Here is a 25,685-nt window from a genome sequence, read left to right as displayed (position 1 = left end):
ACAGGCACCAAGGTGCAATGAGAGTAGCAAAACACCCCGTTTCTTGTCCAATATGTCAAAATATTTGCTACAAACTAGTTAAAGCAGTGTTTGTGTTTAACTTCCATGTGAGATAGCACTGCCTTAACATTAGAGTTAAATCATTAATCCTCGGCAGTCAGTTAAGTCTGCAAACCAAGCAAGCAAAAGCAAGCCCGACCTGGCACAGTCCCCTGAGTTAAAGATGTGGTCAGTGGCAATGATTTGTGCATAAAGGCAGGGTAGGGCTGTTGAATTTTATTTGTAGCCTCGTGTTGTACATAAATCATCACACTTACTGAAAACTTATTCTGATTCAGAATCTCTTTTCCTTTCTGTGAATATTTTGACTGGATTACTTACAAAGAACCTTGTCTTGAAAACACACACACACCCTTCCACTCAGTAGTTTACCTACATTTATCCTGAACACCTCCCTGCTCATCTGTTGCTGTATTTTTAAGTTACTTAATACGGTACTGTTTATCGCAAATAGGATTCATAACTTTACGAAGTGATGTAAATTTCTAGCCATATAATGGAACATTCTAAAACCATAAAAAATGATGGAGTTTAACTCTCAGGAATGTAATGTAGAAGTGATCAAGAGTAGAAAAAAAAAATGGGCACATACAGCTATCATTTGTTTAAAAGGAGTGGGGGAAATCTGTGGGAAGGCCTTGCTGGTCAGAGGTTAGTCTCTCATGGCCTGGCAGCTTTTTTCCAAAGCTCAGTGATATGGGGATTCCCTTTCCCTCAAAGAGACTTCCTGTTCTCTACCTGTCTTTATCTGAAAGCTGTCTCTAAGCCTGCATGGCTGATTTATCTCTAGGGTGACCCTAGGCACAGTTTCCTGCTAGAAGTCTCCCCTGCTGCACATATGGTAACTAAGGCTTATACTAGGAGCTTGCTGTAGGACCCTGTTGCCACACATGAGGCCCTGTGATAGGTCCATACCACTTAATCCAAATCAGGGTTTGTCCCCAGGCTCTCCAATCCTATATATTTCTTATATTCAGGAATAAAGCTAAGCAGATTCACTCAAGTCATCTCCCGGAGGGCTGTCTCCATCATACCCACAGCTGTCCAAACCCTGTTCTCTGCTTCTGCTTCCTCCACCCTCGTGAACCAATGCAGCAACAATCTTGAGGAAGAAGCAGAACCACAAAATCTATGCATTTCCTTATGCCATAAAATACCACTAGAAGGAAACAAGACATTGGTAATGTTTGAAGCCATTACAGAAGTCAGATGGGTAGAAGGGATGGATTAGGAAACATTTCTTTTTTGGTTCTAGAGGTTGAATTCTGGACTGTGTGTATGTCAGGCATGCATTCTATATCCTCTGTCCATAGTAAGTTTTATTACAGGTGCTTTGGATCTTTTTACTATTGAACTATGTGGAAATGTTACAAATTGGTACAATGTTCCAAAGAGTTTAATGTGGTGTCATTATTTTTCTTTTCATGATGTTCAATTTAGCTAAACTCTTTGGGAGGTACTAAAATATGGTTGCAGAAGAATATAGGTCTTTTTTCCAAAAAGCAGATTAAACTCACTCCTGGCTTCCCACTTCTCTAGGACAACTTAACATCTGTATTTGAAACCACACCATATAGTGCTAAAACAAGACAAAAACAAACAAAAAACACAGAACAATGATCACACATGATTAACATATACGACTATACATATTACAACAAATAAAAATCCCAAGCAAACATCATGAGATATATGCATATCCATATTCTCAGAAATACTCATAATAGCCAAGAGGTAGAGGCAATCAAAGTATCTGCCAATGCATGAGTGGGAAAAAAAAGTAGGGTAGAGTAACATAAGGAAATAGTATTCATCTCCCCTTCAACTATCCAAACACTAAAAAAAAATATACTCTATACATTCAGTTACAAGTTGGGAAGTTAAGTGACTTTGTTTTTATACAGAGTTCTACTATATATCTTAGGCTGGTCTCCAATGCAGGATTCTCCTGCCTCAGCTACCAAAGTGCTGGGTTGCAGTCATATGCCACCATACATGGATAATTAAATTTCATTATTTAATTTTTTGTTTTAAATTAACAAATAGCAATTATAAGGAAGTAACTTCTAATCATAGTTTTTATGGTACCTCAACTGATTTTACTAAATGACTTGTAACTGGAGAGAAAAGCTGACACATAAAACTAAACAGAAAAGGATCCCAGTCCTTTCTAGAAAGTCAGCCCAACACTAACTGTGCCAGAATGTGCCCAATTCCAGTGCAAAATCAGGGGGAAAGAAAGGCCCTCAATATGGAATTCCACACCCTAAAATACTTCTGTCTCTTTTTCAGCTCCTCTCACCCCCAAGGGGTCCTTTGCTCATTGAGCTGCACAGCAGCACAGCACAAGTTCACGGAAGGATTTAAAAATTTTTCTCCCACTTTTAGTATCCACAATTCACTTCCTATGACTCCATGGGTATCCTGCTTGATAGCTGCTTCTAGACTCATCATTTCCTCAGCCTTTCTGTTACTTCTGTATATTTCTTAAATTAGCTCTCAGGAAAAGGTCAGACAAACATTTGGCAGTTACTTCTGTATATTTCTTAAATTAGCTCTCAGGAAAAGGTCAGACAAACATTTGGCATCTATTTATTACCTCTAGGGTTTACATAATAAACTTGGACTGTAAGGCTGACATAGCATCCTTCTTATCCAAGTTCAAACACTAAGAGCTGGGAACTGGCATAGCAGTTAAGAGCACAGGCTGCAGCCCAGTGGTTTCCAGCACTTGGGAGGCAGAGGAGGCGAATCTCTGAGTTCGAGGACAGCCTGGTCTACAAATGGAGTTTCAGGACTACACAGGAAAACCCTATCTCAAAAAACCACCACCACCACCAGCAGCCGCACAGGCTATTAGCAGGACCTACATGGTAACTCACAACCCTCTGTCACCCAAGCTCTAGGGTATCTGGCATCTTCCTCTGACCTGAGCAGGCACTGAATGTACCCATATACAAATAGGCAAAAATCTTATACATATAAGAGAAAAATAAATTTAAAAGTAAAAGAATTCCAGAAGGAAAACAGCTTAAAGACAATCTGGGTTTTGTTTGTTTGTTTGGTTTGGTTTTTCGAGACAGGGTTTCTCTGTGTAGCTTTGTGCCTTGCCTGGAATTCACTTTGTAGACCAGGCTGGCCTCGAACTCAGAGATCGGCCTGGCTCTGCCTCCCGAGTGCTGGGACTAAAGGCGTGCACCACCACCACTCGGCAACAATCTGGTTTTAAGAACATTTCATCTGGTGCTGGAGAGATGGCTCAGTGGTTAAGAGCACTGCCCGCTCTTCCAGAGGACCTGGGTTCAGTTCCCAGCACCCACATGGCAGCTCACAACTGTCTATAACTCCTGTTCCAGGGGATTCAACACCCTCATACAGACATACATGCAGGCAAGACACCAATGTATATAAAATACAAGTAAGTAAATTAAAAAAAAAAAAAAAGAACATTTCATCTTCCAAAGTTACTGACGAAGGATCAGTATTTGTAGTTAGAAGTATGATTTTTAGAAGTGTGGGTTTTATTCAACACACAATAAAAGATAAAACCAAGAAGAAAAAATGATTTACTTAGCATAGTAAAGCAGTGAGCCTATCAACATATTCAGTACTGGCATAAAGCACATAAATCTATCAGCTAAACATGGTTTACTGACAAGATTCATATCACTTTAATTGAGAAACTTGACGCTCAAAACCAAAATTTTCCTTTACTTCATTTGCCTCCTGATAAAAAGTGCTCTGAAAGATGCAGGAAATAAGGACAGTTAAAAAAAAAAAAATTCACAACCTGGGATTGAGAGCTGACTCACTGATGAACACCTGAGTTTGGTTCCCAGAACACTGATGGTAGGCCACAACTATCTATCACTCCACTTTCCAGGGATCTGCCACTCCTGGGACATCAGGACCATATGGCACACATACATTTATTTTCTTAGTTAGGGTTTCTATTGCTGTGATAATAGACCCTGACTAAAAGCAAGTTGGGGAGGAAAGGGTTTATTTCACCTTCCAACTGTCAGGCCACACTCCCATCACTGAGTGAAGTCAGGGCAGAAACCTGGAGGGATGTTACTACTGGCTTATTTCCCAGGGCTAGCCCAGCCTGCTCTCTTATACAACCTAGAACCATATGCCCTGGGGTGGAGCCACCCCTAATGAGCTGAACTCTCTCCCATTAATATTTAACCAAGAAAATGCCCTACAGACTTGCCCACAGGCCAATCTTACGGAGTTGTTTTCTCAGTTAAGATTTCCTCTTCCCACATATGTCTAGGTTTGTGTCAAGTTGACAAAAACTAACCAGGCCATTTGACAATTTGACACAAATACATCACCTACTAATCATAACCTTTTCTTTCTTGTTCATCCCCAAGATCTATTAATATCACAATATAAACAGAATATTTTTAAAAGTTCTTCAGTCTTTAAAATATTTCAGTAACTTTAAAAGTCCAGGTTTTCTTGAAAAGTTCAACATCTTTTAAAAGTTCAGTCTCTAAAATATCTAAAGGCTCATAACTGTGGGTTCCTGGAGGTGGGTGGGGGGATGCAAGATAAGTGCTTTCTTTTTCCAAGAGAAGAACGAAGGGACAGTCACAATCTAAACAAAGAAAAACCAAAGTCCCAGGGTGTAAAGCTCGGTGTCAGACACGGGACTCAATCTCCTGGGCTCCGAAGGGCTTGTGCAGCACTTCTCTGGCGCTGGCAGCCAAAGCACACACAGTATGTTTCAGAGGCTCCCGATTGCTCCACTTCACAGCTGTCTTTGATGCTCATCACATCACCGGAACCTCCAAAATGCTGGTACTTCTTCCGCAAATGGCCTGCACCTTCATCAACAGCCTCTCTCCTGCTCTCTTCGGGGACTGTCATATGATGCTAAGTCTCAACTTCTCTCCACATCCTCGGGGCTTCAGTCTTGGGGCTTCTTTACCTGAGGCTGCACATTCACTAGTGGTCTCTCCTGCCTTCTACTGTGCTAATCCCCAGCTACACTCCGTCTCCTTCATGGTTGAAAACCAGTACCATCTGGGAGACTCTTACACATTACCAGAGGAAACATCTCCCAGATTTTTGCCTTAATGATGTCAGTCTCTTTCGGTTTATTGTTTGTTTGCTTGAGAGAGGTTTTCTCTGTGTAACAGCCCTGGCTGTCCTGGAACTTGCTCTGTAGACCAGGCTGGCCTTGAATTCAGAATCCTACCTGCCTCTGCCTACCGAGGGCTGGGATTAAAGGCGTGTGTCACTATGCCCAGCTCGATGTTGGTCTTTTTCTAATCACAGCTGATCCTTTAGCTCTAGCTGACCACTATAAACTGTCCCAGCAAAGCAAAGATTTCACTTTAGTGGTTCTGACCTCTTGTTAATTGTAGTGGATTCTTCACCCCAGATAACCAGATCTACATTTCTTAACTCAAAATAACAAATGGTCCTGCTGGTCTTTAAGGGACTCTTCAAACTTTCCTCTGAAACTTCGTAAGCCAGGCCTCCATTGTTCATATTGCTCTCAATATTAATTTCTATGGTTCCCAAAACAGCTTATTAACATCTGAACACTCAATAGCTTTTCTAGCACAAAGCTCCAAAGTCCTTCTATTATCCTCCCCCAAACATGCTCAAGTCTGTCACAGCAAAATCCCATGAACCTCTACCAATTTCTGTATTAATTAGGGTTTCTACAGCAACTTGGAAAGGAAAGGTTCATTTCACCTTACAACTCTTCAATCACAAACCATCACTGAGGGAAATCAGGGCAAGAACCTGGAAGCAGGAACTGGAGCAGAAACCATGGTAGAATGCTGCTTACTGGATTGTTACTCCTGGCTTGTCCAGCCTACTTTCTTATACAACCCCAACCACTTGCCCAGGGATGGCATGCCTAGTGGGTTGGTCACATTAATCAATTATCAAGAAAATGCTCTTCAGATTTTCCCTACAGGACAACCTTACTTTTCAGTTAAGATTCCCTCATCTTAGATACATCTAAGTTTTTCTCAAGTTGACATAAACAAACAAACAAACAAACACAACAAAAAAACCCAACCAGTACATGCAGGCAAAACATACAAAATTAAAGTTATAATTTGTGGGCCATTTGTTATTTTAAGTTAAGAAACATAGATCTGGTCATCTGGGGTGAAGAATCCACTATAATTAACAAGAGGGCATTTAGCAGAAATGGCTCATCTGTTAAAAGTGTCTGCTGCTTAGCTTGATAAGCTCTGATTCCTGGGAACCACATAGTAAGAGATAGACATTTCTACAGTCTTCCTCTGATCTCTCTCTCTCATAAAATTTTTTATAAAAACAAAACATTTGTGACCACTTATTGAACTTAGTAATTTGTGAGGTATGAGTTTTCTCCCAAGATTCTGAGATTTCAGTTTTAATCAAGAAACCAATTAGGATAATTTCAGAATCCCAGAGAGGCCACAGAATAAGTAAAGATGGCATTCTCTGTTAACTCTTCAATACTGATTCAAAGCAACCACTTTTAGGAAGCTGAGTAACTCAGAATTTTCCAGGAAGTATACAGCATAGAAATACACACAACATCAAGTCAATAGTGGCCACTGTAGTGGTAGCTTTTCTGGGGCTGAGGTAAAACACCATGACTAAGGCATTATGTAAGGAAGAGGGCTTGTGGCTTAGGGTTCCAGATAGAGGAGTGTTCGTTATGGTGGGGAGGAGTGACATTACACAACAGGTCTGTGGTAGGAGCAGGAAGCTGAGAGCTTACACCTTTACTGGCAAGCAGGAAGCAGAGAGAATACACTGGAAATGGTGAGGCTTTTACCCCAAGTAGCACCACCAACTGGGGAGCAAGTGTTCTAATACCTGAGACTATGGGGAGCCTTTCTTGTTCAAACCACCACACTACAACTCCCTGTCCCTATGGGCTCACAGTCATATCATAATGCAAAAACGCATTTAGTCCAATTTAGTCAGCACAGATTTCCAATGTCTCAACATTATTTAAAAGTCTCTTATAAAATCTCAAGGGAATCTCTTAATTGTAACCTCTTGGAAAATCAAGACACAAATTTTATACTTTTGACATACATTGGCACAGAATATACATTACCATTCTAAAAAGGAGAAAGGGGGCATAGTTAATACTGGACCAAAGCAAGACTGAAACCCAGCAGGGAAAACTTCAAATCCTGTAGCTCTATGTCTGATGTATGGACTTTAATTTCAAAAGACTTAGCTGTCTCTGCCCCTCCAGCTTTGCAGCCTGTAACACACATCTCTCTGTTTAGGCTGGTTCCACTCCCCGTATGCAGCTCTCCCTGGCAAAATCCTATGCCTCTGGCTCTCTAACATCTTGGGGTCTCCACTCCAAATCACTTTCACAGCTTCATGCAGGCCACATGCTACATGCTGTCTAGCCTCAGAAGCTCTCTAAAGCCAGCGAGGATGAATCCACTTTTATATCCTCCATGCCTCTAAAGTCAGCACCTGTGGACATCATTGCCAAGTTTGGCTACCAGCTTCGGATGGACCCTGGCCCCTTAATTACATTAAGCAGCAGAGCTTTTTAAAAGCAGAAAAGACCTTAGGTGCAGAAGGACCCAACTGCTAATATTACAAGTATACAACATGATACCTGAATTGAATCATTTGTCATAAAATGATGAAATAGTTTTGGTATATAATTATATACTAAATCATAGCAAAATGAAATATATAAAATATATATCCTTAATAAGTATAAATATGTATATTAAAAGTAAGACATTTCAACAATTTTTTTTTGTCCTAAAATGGAAGCTTTTAGAATTAATTATTTCTTTTTCTAAGATAGTCTCTCTATGTTGTCTAAGTTGGCCTTAAACATTTAGGTTCAAGTGGTTTCCTGTCTAGTCTCCATCAGAGCTAGGGCTACAGGCTAGAAACACAGTATTTTAATACAAACTTTAAGTTTAGTCATGACTGTGTAGACTTCTTATTTATGGACTTCAGTTCATTCTTTTTTTTTTTTTTTTAAAGATTTTTATTTATTTATATCATCTAATTTTACTTATTTATTTCATCTATATCAGTGCTCCATCTGCATGTACTCCTTTATGCCAGAAGAGGGTATCAGTTCCCACTATAGAGGGTTGTGAGCCACCATGCGGTTGCTGGGAATTGAACTCAGGATCTCTCGAAGAGCAGACAGTGCTCTTAACCACTGAGCCATCTTTCCAGCCCTCATTCTTTGTTTTCAAAGAGAAGTCTGAGTAATCAAAAATAGACCTACTGCAGTGACTGCTGGCCTCATTACCCACACTGACTTCAGAACTCTTCCCCTCTGAGTTATTTCCCTATAGTTTTAAATATGATCACAGATCTAGCAGCACTATACATTCAGTATGTATTTTTTGGTTTTCAAGGATAATTTTTAGACCTAAAAATGGGTTCAAACAGTTAAAGTTACAATTAACATCCTCAATAAAGGATACTGTATTTTACCTTTGTAAAGATGGCCAGAGGCATGCCATATTGGTCCTCTTCCAAACCAGAAATGAGTCCTGGTATCAGGACCACTTGCCTGGTGTTAGCTTGAGGCTGTACAGTAATTGGAGGACTGTCTGAGGGCACACTGTCTTTCTGAAATAAGTTTGTTTGGTCTGACCCTATCTGTTCCCTTTCTTTCAAGGAGGAGTCCTCTAAAACACTGGGATCCAGAGTTTCCCAGTCACTTTCTGAAGACTCTGGAGACGGACGGGGTGGAGGTTTCAAACAGCGGACAGTATCACTGGGTTCCTGTTCTCTGCTGCTGTTGTCTTCTACCTGGAAGCAAGGCTTCTCCGTCTGGAGGACAGTGTCTCCTCCATGGCTTCCTGAAATGATTTTCGTGACAGTTCCCAAGCTGGTATTTGAAATGTCAGAAGTGGACTCAGAAATAAAATCATTTGCAGAGGGATTACTTTCCAGAAGCCCAACGTCTTCAGACATACTCTTTCGGGGTCTATACTGAGAACAGTCACTGAGGCCATGTTCAATCATGCCTAAAATATAAAATATTGAGAAACAGCTTAGATTATAATAATATAGAAGAAAATGAGAGGTATATATTGTTTTATAGAGTAGAAATCTATAATTTTTTTCATAAGCTATATTTGTACCTGTTTTAATAAAAATGTCTATTAAAAAAGGAAAGCTGGGTGTGGTAGCACTTGTTAGGCATAGGCAAGCAGATCTCTGAGTCTGAGGCCAGTTTGGTCTACAAAGTGGGTTCCAACACAATCAGGATTACATAGAGAAATTCTATTTTGTGGGGGAGAAAAAGTTAAGATGGGAGCTGGCAAGATTAAGGATGTTTGCCACCAAGTCTGAATACCTGGGTTCAATACCACAACACACACACAGTGGAAGAAGGGAACACACTCATAAGCTGTCCTTAGATCACCAGCATGCCATAGCTTATCAACAACCTCCTCCACACAATAAAGGCTAAAGAGTAAAATAAAGAAACAGGCTTATTGCAGGATATTTGATCACACTGTGTGAAGATGCGTTGCTGTTTTACTTCACCTGCCTAAGGCACCTTCTGATTGGTTTAATAAAGAGCTGAATGGCCAACAGCTAGGCAGGAAAGGATAGGTGGGACTTCCAGGCAGAGATAGGAACTCTGGGAAGAATCTGAGAATCAGGGGATTTGTCAGTGAGATGCAGAGAAAGTTGGACATACGGTACTGAGGAGAGGTAGTTGAGCGATGTGGCACATGTAGATTAATAAGACAGGTTAATTTAAGTTTTAAGAGCTAGTTGGGAACAAGCCCTAAGCTAAGGTCAAGCTTTCATAATTAATAATAAGTCTCTGTCTCATTACTCAGGAGATGGAAGTCCAAAGAAAGACCTGCTACATTGGCTAAAGGGGAAAAACCTATTGCCAAAAGAAAAATTAAACAGAAATGTTAACCCTACTAGTTTATTTTTGTATACTTTTATTACTAAAAGTCTAAACTCCAATAACATTAAACAAAAGTAGTTATGACTATCCTCTTACCTGGAAAAAGGGATAACACGGTCATTAGTGCTCCCACCAATCTGTTCACTGGAGAAATGTAAAAAAGAACCTGGAATGGGTTCAAATAAAATTAAATCAGAAAAATTCATGAGACTGTAATAATACCTAAAAGAAGGATTCTTTGTATATGAGTAATACTTAAAAAAACAAAACAAAACCCATGAGTCATGATTTAAAACAACAATAACAAATCAGCTTTCCCACCCACCACAATTCAGGTAAAATTTGAGGTCTGGTGATGATTAAAAGGATAAAGGTGCCTACCAAGCTCAATGACTTTAGTTCAATCTATGTGTCCTACACCGTAGAAATTGTCCACTGACATTTACACTTAAGTTGTGATGACAGTGCCCATGCAAACAATCGCGCGCGCATGTGCGCGCGCACGCACATACACACATACACACACACACACACACACACACACACACACACACACACAATGACTTAATTAGACTTTGGGTTTAGTTAATTTCATAATTTAAAAAATTTTTAAGTTCTTTATAATAAGGTTTTAATAAATAAAAAAATGTAACTATAAAAATACTGCCAGAGATGATCATGGTAGATGGTTGGGCAACAGAATATTTACAATAAATTAAGATTTACTGTCCCATAAATTATTGGCTAAGGTAGTTTGTCACCTTAACCAAATGATCAAATTTCATATTATCAGGAACAGGACTGTTGTGTCATATTCTTAGGTAATGTCATCACTGATTTATCAAATTGCTAAAAATGCTTAAAATGTTTAATCTGAAACTAACCACAAGAAAACAATCACACATTTAATTCTATAATATTTGCCTAGATTCTTTTAAAAAGTACCTATCAAACTCACTTCAGCAGCACAGATACTAAATTTGGAAGTATACAGAGAAGATAAGCATGTCCCCTGTACAAAGATGACATGCAAATTCATGAAGTACTCCATATTTTTAAAAAGTGCCAATAATGAGGACTAGAATTCAGGTTCCAATGTCCATGTAACAAGCTGAACAGTACCCTTTGCATGCTGTAATACCAGCTCTGAGGCAGGCTGAGCCTAGGGGATTGCTGAGGCTTGCTGGCTTCCTGTATAGATTAAGAAATACAACTCCCAGGTTAACAGAAACTGTAACCTAAAATGAATAGGTTGATTGATGAGGATACCCCTAATACCCTCTGTTAGCCTCAGCATGCAGGAAAACTGTACATACACCAACATAGACATATATAATATATACACAATCAGTTAAGAAGTGCCAGTCATGAAATTCAAGAGGAAATGGGGGGAAGAGGCAGGACTGGGGAGATGGCCCAGTGTTTAAGAAAATATATTTCTTTAGTAGAGGACCTGAGTTAGGTTCCCAGGACCCACATCACCCTGTTCACAAACACCTGTATTTCCAGTTCCAAGGGATCCAAAGTTCTTTTCTGGATTCTGAGTGTATCTGTACTCATACATATAGACACATGCCCACATATATACACAGTTAAAAATGAAATAGAGCTAAAAAAAAAAAAAAAAAAAAAGAAGCAAATAAACAAAAGAGTATGAGGTGATGGAACAATTTGATTTGGAGTTAGATATGCTACCATTGAGCCATGAGGTCTCCTAATAGAATACTTTGAGACTAGAGGGAGCTAGAAAGGTAATAAAGGATTCCTGACTAGTTCCTAGACTAAAAAAAAAAATAACTGCCTATACATTTTATCTGTAACAGTTAATATGGATCGCCTCGGTCATTTATTATCTTTCTATAAACATACTGAAAACTCTGTTCCTTACCATTCTTTAAAATTGCAATTTTTATAGACTATAAATTACTAAGAGACTGATGGGATAGGCCAGAGATACCAGAGAAATAAATGCAAAGGCTAAAGTGCAACAGAAACAACAACATTTAGAGCGTGAATGGTCAGGTAGTTACTATATAGTCCAGGCTGGTCTGGAACCTGCCACCATTTTGAGATTACAAGCGTGTGATACTGTCTGATGTGGTTTTTTTGTTTTTGTTTTTGTTTGTTTGTTTGGGGTTTTTTTTGGGGGGGGGGGTTCCCAATAGATCACTAGAATTTTTAAAAATTAAATTCTATTTTATGTGTGTTTTGCCTGCCTGTATGTCTATGAACAATGCATGTGCCTGTGCTTGGTGAAAGGCCAGATCCCCTGGTACTGGAGTTATAGATGGTGATGAGCCACCATGTAGGGGTACTGGGAATCAAACCCAGTGACTTTGGAAGAACAGCCAGTGCTCTTAACTTCTGAGTCATCTAACTCCAGCCCCTAGACCTGGGTTTTTAAACTTCATTTTGTGTTCATGTTTGTAGGTGTTCTTGCACATGTCTAAATGTGTGTGGAGGATGGAATGCAACAATGAGTATCTTTTCCAATTTTTCTCTATATTATTATGTTTTGAGACAAAGTCTCTCACTAAATCTGGAACTCACAACTGGCCAGATGAGCTAGCCATTAAGGCAGCAAAACTTTCCATCTCCACTTCTCCAGTGCAGGGATTATAGGAGCATGCTACTGGGCCAGTTTTCACATGGGTGCTGAACTCAGGTGCTTAAGCTGACTGAGCCATCTCCCCAACCACTAATATCCTATTTAGAATAAAAATCCACTCTCTAAAAGTCCTCACAATGACATTTCATAGTTCCAGTAACAAAAAATGTCTCTATTTCACAAAGTATATTATAATTACATTATTTATGGACAAATCTAATTAAAATTTTAAGGAATTAAAAAGAAGAAATCAGCTATCAAAGACATTATTATAGCTAGAAGTGGCGCTGTATTCTTATAATCCCAGGATTCAAAGTTTAGAGGTAGGAGGATTATGAAATTTCAGACAGCCTGGGCCATATTCAAATCTTGTTTTAAAAAAAAAAAAAAAAAAGGAAAGAAAAGAGAAAAGGACATAACATGTAGGGAAACTTAAAACAGTCTGTTCATTATATTCTCCAGCCATGTTTCAATGAATTTGTATCTGCTTATAAAACTAGGATCACAGGGGCTGGAGAAATAGCTCAGTGATTAAGAGCACTCCCTGCTTTTGCTGATAAACTAGGTTCAGTTTGCAGCACCCACATGGCAGCTTATAACCATCTATAACTCCAGAGGATCTATGCCTTCTTCTGGCCTCTGTAGGCACCAGGCACACGTGTACTGCACATACACACATACAGGCAAGACACTCATAAAATAAAAAAATAAACACAATGTAAAAACTGGATCACAGTCTTGTGGTTGGATAGCTTTTAAACTAATATGCCATGAAACATCTTGACAATAAAAAGTATTTGGGGATTTTTATTGTTTGGAGTTACACGCAACACACAATAGTTAGCTAATCATTTTAAGTGATTCTGTGATGGACTCTTTCAGGTAGTTTTACATCTAACTCAGATTAATTCTGAAAAATAAATCTCTAACAGGAGAATTATAAGGTCATGAGCCATAACAAGCATAGTGCATAACTAATCCCTTAACATCCTTTCTACCTTATTTCTACCTTATTTGCACTGAATGCAGTCAATATGGGATATAAAACTGGTTTATTACAGAGCTAGCTTCTGATTAGTCTAAACCAGAATTTCAGAAAACTTTTTCTATAAAGGGTTAGACACATTTGCTTTGTGGGCCATATGTTCTCTCACAACTACTCAACTCTGCTCCTACAGGGTGGAAACAGCTACAAACAATAAGCAAATATTAGGGATGCCTATTTTCCAACTTAAGAACAACTGTTGCTCTTGCAAAAGACCTGAGTTCAATTCTTAGCACTCCCATTAGGTACCCTGTAACTACAGCTACAGAGTATCTGATGCCATGTATGTGGCTTCCACAGGTACCTGTATACACATGCGTGCGCGCACACACATACATACACACACACACACACACACACACACACACACACACACAAATACACACATATAAATACAAATAAAATAAGTCTTAAAAACAACGAACTTCTATAAAATTGGTAAGCTAGAACTGGCTATGAGGCCTAGTTCACAGACCTGAGGTTTACAACAGTTACAGCAATCCCAAATTCAATCTCTTTATAGTACAGAGCGGTTTGGAACCCAAGTTTAAGCCAATTAGCATAGGCAGGCTTTTGGTAACAATTCTGAATCTAGTAGTGGGCATGCTGCCTGATGGGCCCAAACAAACTGAAGAAAAATATTCATATTGGGTGGTTTGAGAAGTGGTATTATGTCTGAGGAAGCAAACAGTCAAATTACTATTGGCAGTTTCTTGTATACGAGAGAGATCAGCTCTGAGTAAAATTAATTGGACTGTAGGACAAAGAGAACACTCAAGGTTGTGATACCCTGGAAGCACCAAGTCTGACTGGGCCAACACATTTCCTTTTCTATAAGTTAGTTTAAAATCAAACTGCCTCCAAAAAGAGAACGCAAACTTATATGCTTATGACAGTAAAGAAAAGAATTTTGTGTTTCATTTGATAGACAAAATGTCTTAATATTTAATCATTAATTCCCATGTTATTTAACATGTAAGCAATGTCAATAAAAGATAAAATATCTGTTCTTCCTTTTATCCTTCCATGTCTCACCTTTTTTTCAAGAAGAATTAGCTTAAACAGGATCAAGACCTGAAGGAGGAAAAAAGAAATGCTGTGTTAAAATAAGAACTCAATTGCTATTTTCTTTTCTCAAATATAATCATGTTATATAATATTAAATAATTATAGTACTTAAGATACATGAGAAATTAGGAACTTGAATTGAGAAATTAAATATTACCTATGTCCTCTAGAAATATGAGAATCATTTAACCTTTAATTGAAATAGTTTTTTTTAAATGAGTAGTGTTATCTTTGCTTGAAAAATTTCAAGCTTCTGAAAAGGCAGAGATTTGAGGCTGGGGAGTGACTCAGTTCATAACATGCATGCCTACCATGTATGACAGCCCTGCATTCAGATTCCCAGAACCATTTAAGCTATGCATGGTGGTGCACACTTGTGATCTCAGCACTCAGAGGCGGAAGCAGAAGTATCAGAAATTCATGGTCATCCTTAGCTACACAGTAAGTTCAGGCTAGTCTGGGATAAATAGCATTTACATGGATAGTCAACAAAGGTTTGGTAAATAAATGGCTAATGTGTGTATGTCTTAGACAACATATACTTTAACAATAAAGATTATAATGTCTGGCACCAAAAACCACAACAAAAGGAAAAAATAATTTATATAGAAAAATGTTCCACTTTTAGGGAACATTTTTTTTCCACCCACACTAAGTGAAACTGCAAAGACTGCAGAACAAAGGACTCAAAAGCAAACCCTATCCAGCAAGAGGTATTCCCAGACTTTTACCACACAAATACTCCTGACGCTTCCAGCTCTGTGTGGTTACGAAGCTGTCTTAGAAGAGCAAAACCACAATTATGCCATCAGCTGATTGTGATGCTGCCTTGAGTTCACAGGAAAAGGAACCCAAGAACAGCCTTTCCCATTTCAGTACATCGCAAGTTGAAGGATATCTATCACACCTTGTGTCGAAAATGAAGGACAAGATCTCGAGGAGACAGACCTACAATGTAAATAGGAGAGCTAAATGTGAAAGGAAGAGAATATCTAAAAAAGCAAATGAGAATATGTAAATATTCAAACATTTATGTAATATTTGGTGAAATACAGATATCCTCAGAAAGAGTGCTGTTTAACAGAATCTTCCCCAAGAATGAAAATGTTTAAAATATGCCCTGTCAGACACATTAGCCACTGAGCACTTCAAATGTGGCTTTTAAATTTTATTAACTGCAATATCTATACACTACTAGTGAATCCTATTTTAAACACTTGGTTTAACACTTCTATTCTACAAACATAAACCACAGAAGTTTAAAAATCATTAAGCTGAGGGTTGGGGATTTAGCTCAATGGTAGAGCGCTTGCCTGGCAAGCACAAGGCCCTGGGTTCGATCCTCAGCTCAAAAAAAAAATCATTAAGCTTACACCATAGCGGCAGCCAGTCATTTAAACATGATTTCTAGTCACTGTATTACATATACTATTATTTCTGAATCACACTGTTTTCCAATCATCCATCTCAAACAACACAGTAAAAGAGAAAACAATTTATAAATACATTCTCAGAACAGGACTATCGAGCTGACTTTCTGTTTAAGACTATACTAGTATTGGCTACTTTACATTGAAATAGAAATCAAGGAAACACACATCACCATAGCATTACAATTCTCTTTACCACAAAAGAATATTTATTGAGTATCTCAGGTAACAATGGATGCTTTGAGCTGTCAAAACAGTGTACATTTAACAAATCCACAAATTGAGGAATCTCAGTCAAGAGCTGGGCAGCACCCTACCCCCCATCCTACTGATAATTACGCTGATCAGCATTAAGAGAAAGAAGTTCAGTACTATTCAAAAAGCTGAAATTCCCACCTGTGCAATACCTGTAACTGTCAGCATAAGATAATGACCAATCTTGTATGAATGCTAGCTAAGAGGGTATTTAAGGAAGAAGTAAATTTAAGAACTTAGATACCATATAAAGACTGTGTAAATAATTATTTGTATAATATTCAATGAAATGCACACATGTTTAACAGTTCTGATCATGACTAGGTACATGCAACCCAGTTTGGCCACAGCCAACTTTGAGGACATAGCTTCTGACCTGCAAGTTACTTACCAAGATACACCTGTGATCCTTCCAATGAGGCCCCTCCTAAGGAACTGTTCATATGCTCATAGAGCTCCTGTGGAATGCAGACGAGTTCAGAACCTTTCACTGTCACTTTAGACACAAGCTCCTAGAAATACAGTGCTCAGAAAAGGCTTGTGTAGGTCATTCTGCCACCTACTAAACTAAGCAACCCCTGTCTCTGAAACCTACTAGTCTGGGGCACTCAACTCATTCCTTCTCTTGTAGACATGAACAACATCAGGAGAATACCGGAGCAAGAAGAACAAGAAGCTACTCAGGATACTCCTTCTTTTTTGATCCATTCCAGCGCTTTAACAGTGGTATAAATTACCTTCCCCCTGCCTCCTCTCTAAAATCTTAACTGTCCCAATTCTACCCAGGGCCCAGGACAGATCCAGAACTGTATACTACTGCCTATCTTGAGAAAAATATGCTATCCTTCTTCAATAAAATACCAGGAACTAGAAGCTAGATACTCAAATTTATAGACACAAAGCCACAGCAAAACACTACTCCTTGTAAGAGGCCTTGATACTAATTGTTGACAGTCACTCCCTCCTCAAGGACAGTTTGAGTTTAGTACTTGGGTAGATCTCACTAGAATATCATGGTTAATGCAAATATATTTTAAATAAAGATTTATTTTATTATACATATATTTTAAAGATGAATTAAAATTTTTTTTATTAATGTACATGTGTGTCCCTGAGGAAGCCAAAGAAGATATCAGATCCCTAGGTGGTTGTGAGCGACCATGTGGATGCTGGGAACCAAACCTAGTTCCTCTGCAAGAGCAGCAAGTGATCTTAAGCACTGAACCATCTCCTCAGGCCCAAACAAATGGACTTTAACACTATGTTTTTCTTTTCTTTTCTTTTTCTTTTTTTCTTTTTTGGTTTTTCGAGACAGGGTTTCTCTGTAGCTTTGCGCCTTTCCTGGATCTCACTCTGTAGACCAGGCTGGCCTCGAACTCACAGAGATCTGCCTGCCTCTGCCTCCCAAGTGCTGGGATTAAAGGCGTGCGCCACCGCCACCCGGCTTCCATGTTTTTCTGAAACTATCAATAACTGTCCTTCACAGTACTACTACAAGAGCTACTTGATTCATTAAGCTACCTTCCACCAAACATATTTGTAGGGAAATTAGTTACCTTTAGAATAGAAATTTGGGAAAAATCTTTCTCTTCAAAATATGCATGTGTAATGAGTTGCAATTTTGCTTGAAGTAAGCCATAAAGAGGCTAAAGAAAAAGAGAAACCATAATTAGGTTGATCATAGTAAACAAAAGGAACCAACAAATCCCTACAACCTTGTAATCTGAAGATATCAGGGAGGAAGAATAGTAATACCAATTGCAGGACCCACATACATAGCTGGAAGCTGTTGTATCACAGTCTCACTCTTTGGCAGCAGGTGAAAGCTATCTTGGCAAGGTGGTAAGTCAGGCTATGACTCTGAGCCTGGCTCTATTTTTCAGCTGCTTAATTAGGGGCCCTTAACCTTTCCATACCTCCTCACCAAGCTGACCCTGTATACAAAAAGGTGCAACTTCTACGGCTGTGTTAAGGATTAAATAATAGGTAAAGCACTTAACAGAGTCTCTGGCACATAACAAGAATGTCAACAGCTACTGCATTTCATTCTGTTGTGGTAATATCTAATCATCCTCAAGCAGCCTGAATTTTATACCAAGTTGATCACTTGGTTTGATTTAAGCTTACATCCTTTCTTTCCCGTTATCTGTAAAGGTAGAGCACCTAGTCTATGTCTTCTACAATAATACTATTTTGTACACTTGAATAAAGTTATTCCCAATTCTTATTTTTCCTACCCAAAATGGATCATATCTACCCTTTAACATGCTTTTTTTTTTTTTTTTTTTTTTGAGACAGGGTTTCTCTGTGCAGCTTTGCGCCTTTCCTGAAACTCACTCTATAGACCAGGCTGGCCTCGAACTCACAGAGATCCGCCTGGCTCTGCCTCCTGAGTGCTGGGATTAAAGGCGTGTGCCACCACCGCCCGGCAACCCTTTAACATTCTTGAGATACATTCTCTTTATATGTCCCTTCTAGAATACAAATAATACTGAACTAGTCCCCTGTTGCAGAGTATTTGTTTACACTGCGAAGATGTGTCTTTGCCAAGACGTCTTCTGATTGATATAAAGACCTGAATGGCCAATAAAATATCTAGGCAGGATAAGTTAGTAGGGACTTATTGGGACAGAGGTCTCTGGGAAGAAGAAAAGTGGAGTCGCTAGCCAGACTCAGAGGAAACAGGAGGTGCAAGATAGAAGAGAGGTTATATCACATGGCAGAACACAGATTAATATAAATGGATTAATTTGTTATAAGAGCTAGTTGGGGGGCTGGAGAGATGGCTCAGAGGTTAAGAGCACTGGCTGCTCTTGCAGAGGTCCTGAGTTCAATTCCAGCAACCACATGGTGGCTCACAACCATCTGTGATGAGATCTGGTGCCCTCTTCTGGCCTGCAGGCAAACACACAGGCAGAACACTGTATACATAATAAATAAATAAATCTTAAAAAAAAAAAATAGTGTTTTGCCAGGTAGTGGTGGTATACACTTTTAATCCCAGCACTCGGGAGGCAGAGGTAGGTGGATCTCTGTGAGTTCCAGGCCAGCCTGGTCTAGAGTGAGCAAGTTACAGGACAGCCAGGGCTGATGCACAGAGAAACCCTGTCTCAAAAAACCAAAAATGAAAAAGGAAAAGAAAAAAAAAAAAAAAAGAACTAGTTGAGACAAGCCTAAGTTAAAGGCCAAGTATTCACAATGAATAAGTCTCATTATTTGGGAGCTGGCTGGCAGGACAGAGAAAGACTTGTTACAGTTCCCATCCCTATACATGTATGAATATTATCATTAAGTACAATATCATTACATTTTCATATCCATTAGAATGCACTATGAACATGTGGACCTTTCTGATTAAGTAAGCTGTTCTCAATCCTTATGTCTCTTTTAGAGGCAGACAAAACTGGATTTTTACCCTATTTTTAAACTCAGCAGTCTCACATATATGAGAATTAGATATTGTTATTCTAAAAATATGTTTATCTGAAAAATGAGACGAACAAAGATATCTTAACATTGTTAGGAAAATAAGAAAGACAATGTTATATAAAATGTCTGGTAAGAATTAACACCTGACACAGACAGACAGGAGGTGGTCTCTGTTATTCAAACTGCCCTCTCAAGGTGACTATTCAGGAGTCTTTCAGCATGTATCTACTTACACATACAATATCCTATGTTTTGGTTAACTGGCCCTGTACACAAACTAACTGAGATATATTTTTCAGGCTATCCATCTAGAAACTGCATTATTATTATTGTATCATAGTTAATAGAGTTATTATGATATGGCATGGCATGCTGGTGCACACCTTTAATCACAGTATTCATGAGGCAGAGGCAGAGGCAGGTGGGTGGAACCCTGTGAGTTCAAGGCCAGCCAGGGCTACAATAGTGAGACCCTATTTGTTCCTGCAAGAAAAAAAATGTAAGTTATTATTAATTCATGGTTTCTTCTCTCATCTTTTCTTCTTCCTTAACCTCTTACTTTTCAGATAGTAATAAAACCCCAAATAAATCTTATCTTGCAAACGTCGATTTACATTATACAAAACTTCTGGCCTCAAACTCACAGAGATCACCTGCATCTGCCTCCAAGTGCTGGGATTAAAGGCTTGTGCACCACCACTGAGTTAAAACTTGTTTGTTTTGAGACATGGTCTCATTATGTAACTCTGGTTGCCTGAACTCACTATACAGACCAGGCAGGCCTTAAACTCTCAGAGATCTGCTTGCCTCTGTTTCAAGTACTGAAATTAAAAGTGTGTGCCACCATTCCCAGCTATACAAAGAGTATTTAAACTGCCTGTGGATAAAGAAATTAGATAAGTTCCCAAGAAATAATCAGACAAGCCTACATATATCTGGTAAATAGGCCAATGAAACATTTTCAATTTTGGTTTGGAGTGACTGTAAAATGGCTATGATAGTAATCATAAAATGTAGATAATTAATATGATATAAATCTAGACTATTCCCCACAACAGAGATTTTTTTTGGGGAGAGAACTAAATTTTACTGCATAATTAGGCATTTGATACAAAGGTATCATTATCTTATTATCAATAGACATCGAATACTGTAAATTATCAACTGAGGTCTATGAAAAGCAAAAATGTCACTGAATTTGTATTTCCTTCCTTCCTCTCTCTGACCTTCTCCCAACTCTTTCTTTCTGCTGATGGGGATCAAAACTAGGACTTGCATAAGAGATAAATGCCCCAGTCATTTATTTTCTTTTAAAAATTAAAAATAAGCTGAGTGCGATCATACACAAATGTAATTCTAGAAGTGGAGGCAGAAGGATCAGGAGTTCAAAGTCTTAGCTATATAAAGAGTTCCAGGCCAACTTAGGCCATATGAGATCCTGTCTTAAAAACAAAATGATATTAAAATAGGGGCAATGGCATTGGCCCAGTTGATACGGGTACTTGCAACCCGATGATACAACCCTGATGACCCCAGTTTGATCCCTGGAACCTACATAAAGGCAGGGGGAGAGAAGTGACTCCACAAAGTTGTCCTCTGACCTTCATATGTGCACTGTATGTGGCATGCACTCCTCCCCATGCACTAGCAGTACAATTCAGAAAATAAAATACATGTTTAAGTGTGTAATTGTTAACGTCAACTTGAAAACTATGCACCTAGAATAAACACAACTCTGAAATATTGTTATAGTACGTACAGTTTTATCATGTCATTGGCTTTTCTCAACCATTCTGAAATTTAAAGTATATATTAAGGTTAAATGTCTTCACTGCAATAGTCATGAACTTCTATATTACAAATAAAATGAGAGCAATTATGATATTTTTAGTTATTAAAATAGCATTTATCCAAAGTCTTGGGGACAAATAAAAATTGATAAATGAACTATAACAGCTGCTTTTTGGGTCAAATGTCTACATGTTCATCTTGGAATCTTCAGTAGACTACAAAGAAGAGCAAACTGCTGGAAGCAGAGGACACAGGAGCACATCAGTAGGCACTCGACTAATTTTATCAAGTCCTTATTCTCATACATTCCTTAGTTTAAAGAAAAAGTGCTGCCTTGAATGTTTATATGTAAGTAAGTTACCAGATCTCTTACCAGCTTGCTCAAAACACAGACACTTTTCTGAACAGTCTCTCTGGTGATGTCGGCTTGCCTTACTTTTAATGCCTATTATAAGCAAACAGTTATTTATTAGAAATACTTCACAGCTGCATTTATAAACAGTTTCAATATGAACATAATAATTAAACAGAAAAAAATCTTGCATTCAGTTAAATTAAAGAACTTCACAGTGAATCTCAGATATGCCAGTTGAACAAACCTGTTAGCCTTGCTCTGAGTTAGTAGCTAGGCACTGGGTAGGATAGTGAAGGGACAATCCCCACTGTCCTGGAATTTACAGGCTGAGGGAAACTGCTTTATGTACAAGTCACATACCAGACCAACCCTTCAATGAGAACCAACCCATAAAAACTAACTGGATTAAAAACAAGATTTGCTATCTCCTAAAACACCTGTCAGACACCCAAAAACTGAGTCATAAGGGTCACAATTAACCAACCAAGCAAACAAGAGCCTTCAAAAACTAATGTTGCTAGATCATGGCTGCAAAAGTGGACTTCTAAACTAGTCAGGAGAGAGAAAAAAGGCCACCATACCACAAATGTGTTGTTAGATACTGATGTTCAAATACTTCTGGATGTATTTCCTCTTTCCATTAGTAATGCTATTGAAAATGCTGTGATATTCTCTTTTTGTTCATTTCTATATATTTAACCACTTCCACTGAGTTTAATTTTTAATGTGATTTTGATGCCTTCATTTTCATTAGTTCTCATTATGTAAATTTAAATATGCTTATAAAAGCAATGCATGATGCTGGGCGGAGGTGGCGACGCCTTTGTTCCCAGCACTTGGGAGGTAGAGTCAGGCAATCTCTGTAAGTTTGAGGCCAGCCTGGTCTAAAAAAGTGAGTTCCAGGACAGCTAGTACTGTTACACAGAGAAACCCTGTCTCAAAAAACCCAAAGGGAGGAAAAAGCGTGACAAAAAAACATAAAAATCTCAAACAAACAAATCATAATAAATGCTGGTACCTATATGGAGAAGGAGAAACCCTCACTCACTGCTAGTAAGGGAGCAAATTGCTATGGCCATGGAAACCAGAATGGAGGTTACTCAAAAACCTAAAAATTAGGAGCTCAGCAGTTAGGAGTGCACATTGCTCTGGCAGAGGACCCCAGTTCTTTTCCAGAACCCACTTTGGCTGGCTCACATCACTTCAGCTCTATGGGACTGAACACCCTCTTCTGGCCTCTTCAGGTACTTGCACAGCTGTACTACATTAAAAATAAAGACTGTGATTCCCCAAATGACCAACATCTAAGCAGGGGGTTGGAGGAGCTTTCCCCTAATGCTGCTCCACCATCAATTATCATACCTTGGCTTCAATTTGTCGATAGCAAGAGATACCATATATTGTGGCTCCATTTCCATTTCTGGGTGGCAAGTGAAAAAACACAGTATCTAAAAGATACATAGAAAAATGTAAACAGTGATATTAATTACTCATTACTGAACAATCAAATATGAAGTTATAATGCAGTCATTAACACACAAATGATAACATATCCAGGAACTATGTGATACTTATTTCTAGCATCATACCGCCCCCCCAATCTTTACAGTACATGTCTGCCACAAAACCTAAGAGATAATAGGTCAAACTGTCTGTACAATTACAGAAAATATATGCAGGGACTGCTCCAGACTAAAGGAAAGTCAAGTCATAAAAACTGATGGCAACATGTGTATCTTAAGTATACTAGGGAGTATGTGTACTAAAGTATTTAGAAATCAAATGTCTATCATTATTCCAAATGACTTTAGAATAAAAAGTAGACAAAACTGAATATACGTATAAACATAAAGAAAACTTATAAAATATTCCCTATAATCTTAATTTAACTCTTGTACCAGATTAAAAGCATCCATAACAAAAAAAGTTAGGAAGAAACAAATTTCTGAGGTTACATAGCCATCCTGTAGTAAAACTTATTTTAAACTGCATAGTAATATTTGATTTATTTTGTGAGAGAAATATTAAATATTGCATAGGAAGACACGTAGTCAAATGTTGAATCTGTTTTAATCAAAGTAAACCAGTACTAGTGAGGTCTGGCAAAGCACTCTCATACGGTGGTAGAAGACTCTGAAAATGTCACCACTCTTCCCTGAGGACATAAACATTTTCATGCAAGCAAGCAACTTCTAAAGACAGGGTTGCAGCAATGGCCGCAGAGTCAAAGAAACAGTCTCAACTGTATTCAGGTGGACAGCAGAAGTCTGAAGCCAGAGATTTCCAGGCCATGTGTTGCTGGTGCACTTAACTCTTCCTGTCTGCCACTGAGTGGAGTCTGAAGCCTGACAGAATTGCAGGCACGAACCCATCAGCAGCTGTTCCGCTCTGGCTATACCTGAGTGCTCTGGACAGGAGAGGAGCCAAGAGTCACTGACCATGAAAATAGGTCCAGCACTCTCTGAAGCTTCTCTAGTGCATGCCTCACTTCCAAACAACACATACACATTTTATAAATAATCACAATAAGTCCAAAGGCTTTCGTTTTCCAAAGTATTCAAGACTGTTAGCAAAAAATTTCAAAAATTGCACTTAGTAATTGGTCTACTATTTAATGACATACCTTCCTGATAGTTATGTGCGCCATCTGGTAAGGCAAGGAAAGGCAAATATTTCCATTCTTCGGGTAAAGTGTGGCTGTCATGTCCATCTCCTGGAATCAGTGGTGGGTAAGAGAATTCAACCTAAATTGGAAAAGACGTTAGCCAAATGGTGATTAAAGGAAGAACCTTATCCTGACAAACAGTAATGCTCTTAAACCCTGAACAATGCCATTGGAGATTATCGGCAAACTCAAGCACAGAAGAGAAGAGAAGGGCCTGGTGGTGGTGGCGCATGCCTGTAATCCCAGCACTTGGGAGGCAGAGGCAGGTGGATCTCTGTGAGTTCGAGGCCAGCCTGGTCTACAGAGCTAGTCCAGGACAGGCTCCAAAAGCTACAGAGAAACCCTGTCTTGAAAAACCATAAATAAATAAATAAATAAATAAATAAATAAATAAATGAAGAGATTTAAAGTATCTAGTTGTAACTCTCATTTAAGTATCTAGTTGTAACTCTCATAAGCACGTTTAAATAGAGTCTAGCTACTATACATACTCAAGAATTCTGAAAGTGAAATTAAGGCTATGCTAGGATGACTTAGGTTCATAGTGTTTATAACACAGTTCTTTGGGAAAACGTGGTCCAGACTCAAACAGCCAACTTTGGGATCACAACTCATCCATACATTGTAGACTGCATGTCTTATGTTGGCAGTTTTAGAACTCTTATTTCCTGCTGGTAAAGTTGCTACTAATAGATACTTGTACTTGAAAATAGATGAATTTGCTAATTAATTTCCAAACAGTTAACCTCCTTTCTACATGGACACATACAATTTTAATAGCTACATGGTATTATTTATTTGTTTAGCAACTCTCTTGTTATTTTAGAAGTTTTTTAAACAGCTTTATAAACTAGTTATCATTTTTCAAATGTGGCATAATAAAAATACTACTAGTTTGTCCAACAAAGATCCTAAAATACTTGGAACTTCCTGAGTGATAAATTATTTATAATGAGTCCCAATACACATGAGCTTATGCTTAAGCTATCTTTAGGATAAGGGCTGTCACCAGAAAGACAGTACCTTGATTAGAAAGATAGAACTTTCAAGCCTATATTTTGTCCCTGGGAGA

General features: G+C 38.5%; 1 protein-coding gene and 1 non-coding gene across 3 annotated transcripts in view; one reads left to right on the top strand and one right to left on the bottom strand.

The window, feature by feature from the left end:
* Avl9 (AVL9 cell migration associated) overlaps positions 1-25,685 on the bottom strand; it is a 45,414-nt gene that overhangs the window by 13,268 nt on the left and 6,461 nt on the right. Inside the window, exons 2-10 of one of the 2 annotated variants that reach the window (XM_036182313.1) lie at positions 24,572-24,692; positions 23,311-23,396; positions 21,967-22,038; positions 17,930-18,019; positions 16,765-16,831; positions 15,596-15,636; positions 14,656-14,694; positions 10,064-10,133; positions 8,524-9,062 (exon numbers count right to left, since the gene is read on the bottom strand). In XM_036182313.1, coding sequence (XP_036038206.1) covers positions 8,524-9,062; positions 10,064-10,133; positions 14,656-14,694; positions 15,596-15,636; positions 16,765-16,831; positions 17,930-18,019; positions 21,967-22,038; positions 23,311-23,396; positions 24,572-24,692 — 1,125 coding nt within the window. The remainder of the gene's footprint in view (positions 1-8,523; positions 9,063-10,063; positions 10,134-14,655; positions 14,695-15,595; positions 15,637-16,764; positions 16,832-17,929; positions 18,020-21,966; positions 22,039-23,310; positions 23,397-24,571; positions 24,693-25,685) is intronic. The other variant, XM_036182314.1, reaches the window with a different exon arrangement.
* Positions 10,922-11,024, top strand: LOC118580922. The gene has a single exon (XR_004944583.1). It is a non-coding gene; the product is annotated as a U6 spliceosomal RNA (small nuclear RNA).

Source organism: Onychomys torridus, chromosome 3 (assembly GCF_903995425.1).
Source record: "Onychomys torridus chromosome 3, mOncTor1.1, whole genome shotgun sequence".
Taxonomy (NCBI): domain Eukaryota; kingdom Metazoa; phylum Chordata; class Mammalia; order Rodentia; family Cricetidae; genus Onychomys; species Onychomys torridus.
This window is presented reverse-complemented; position numbering and strand designations above follow the sequence as displayed.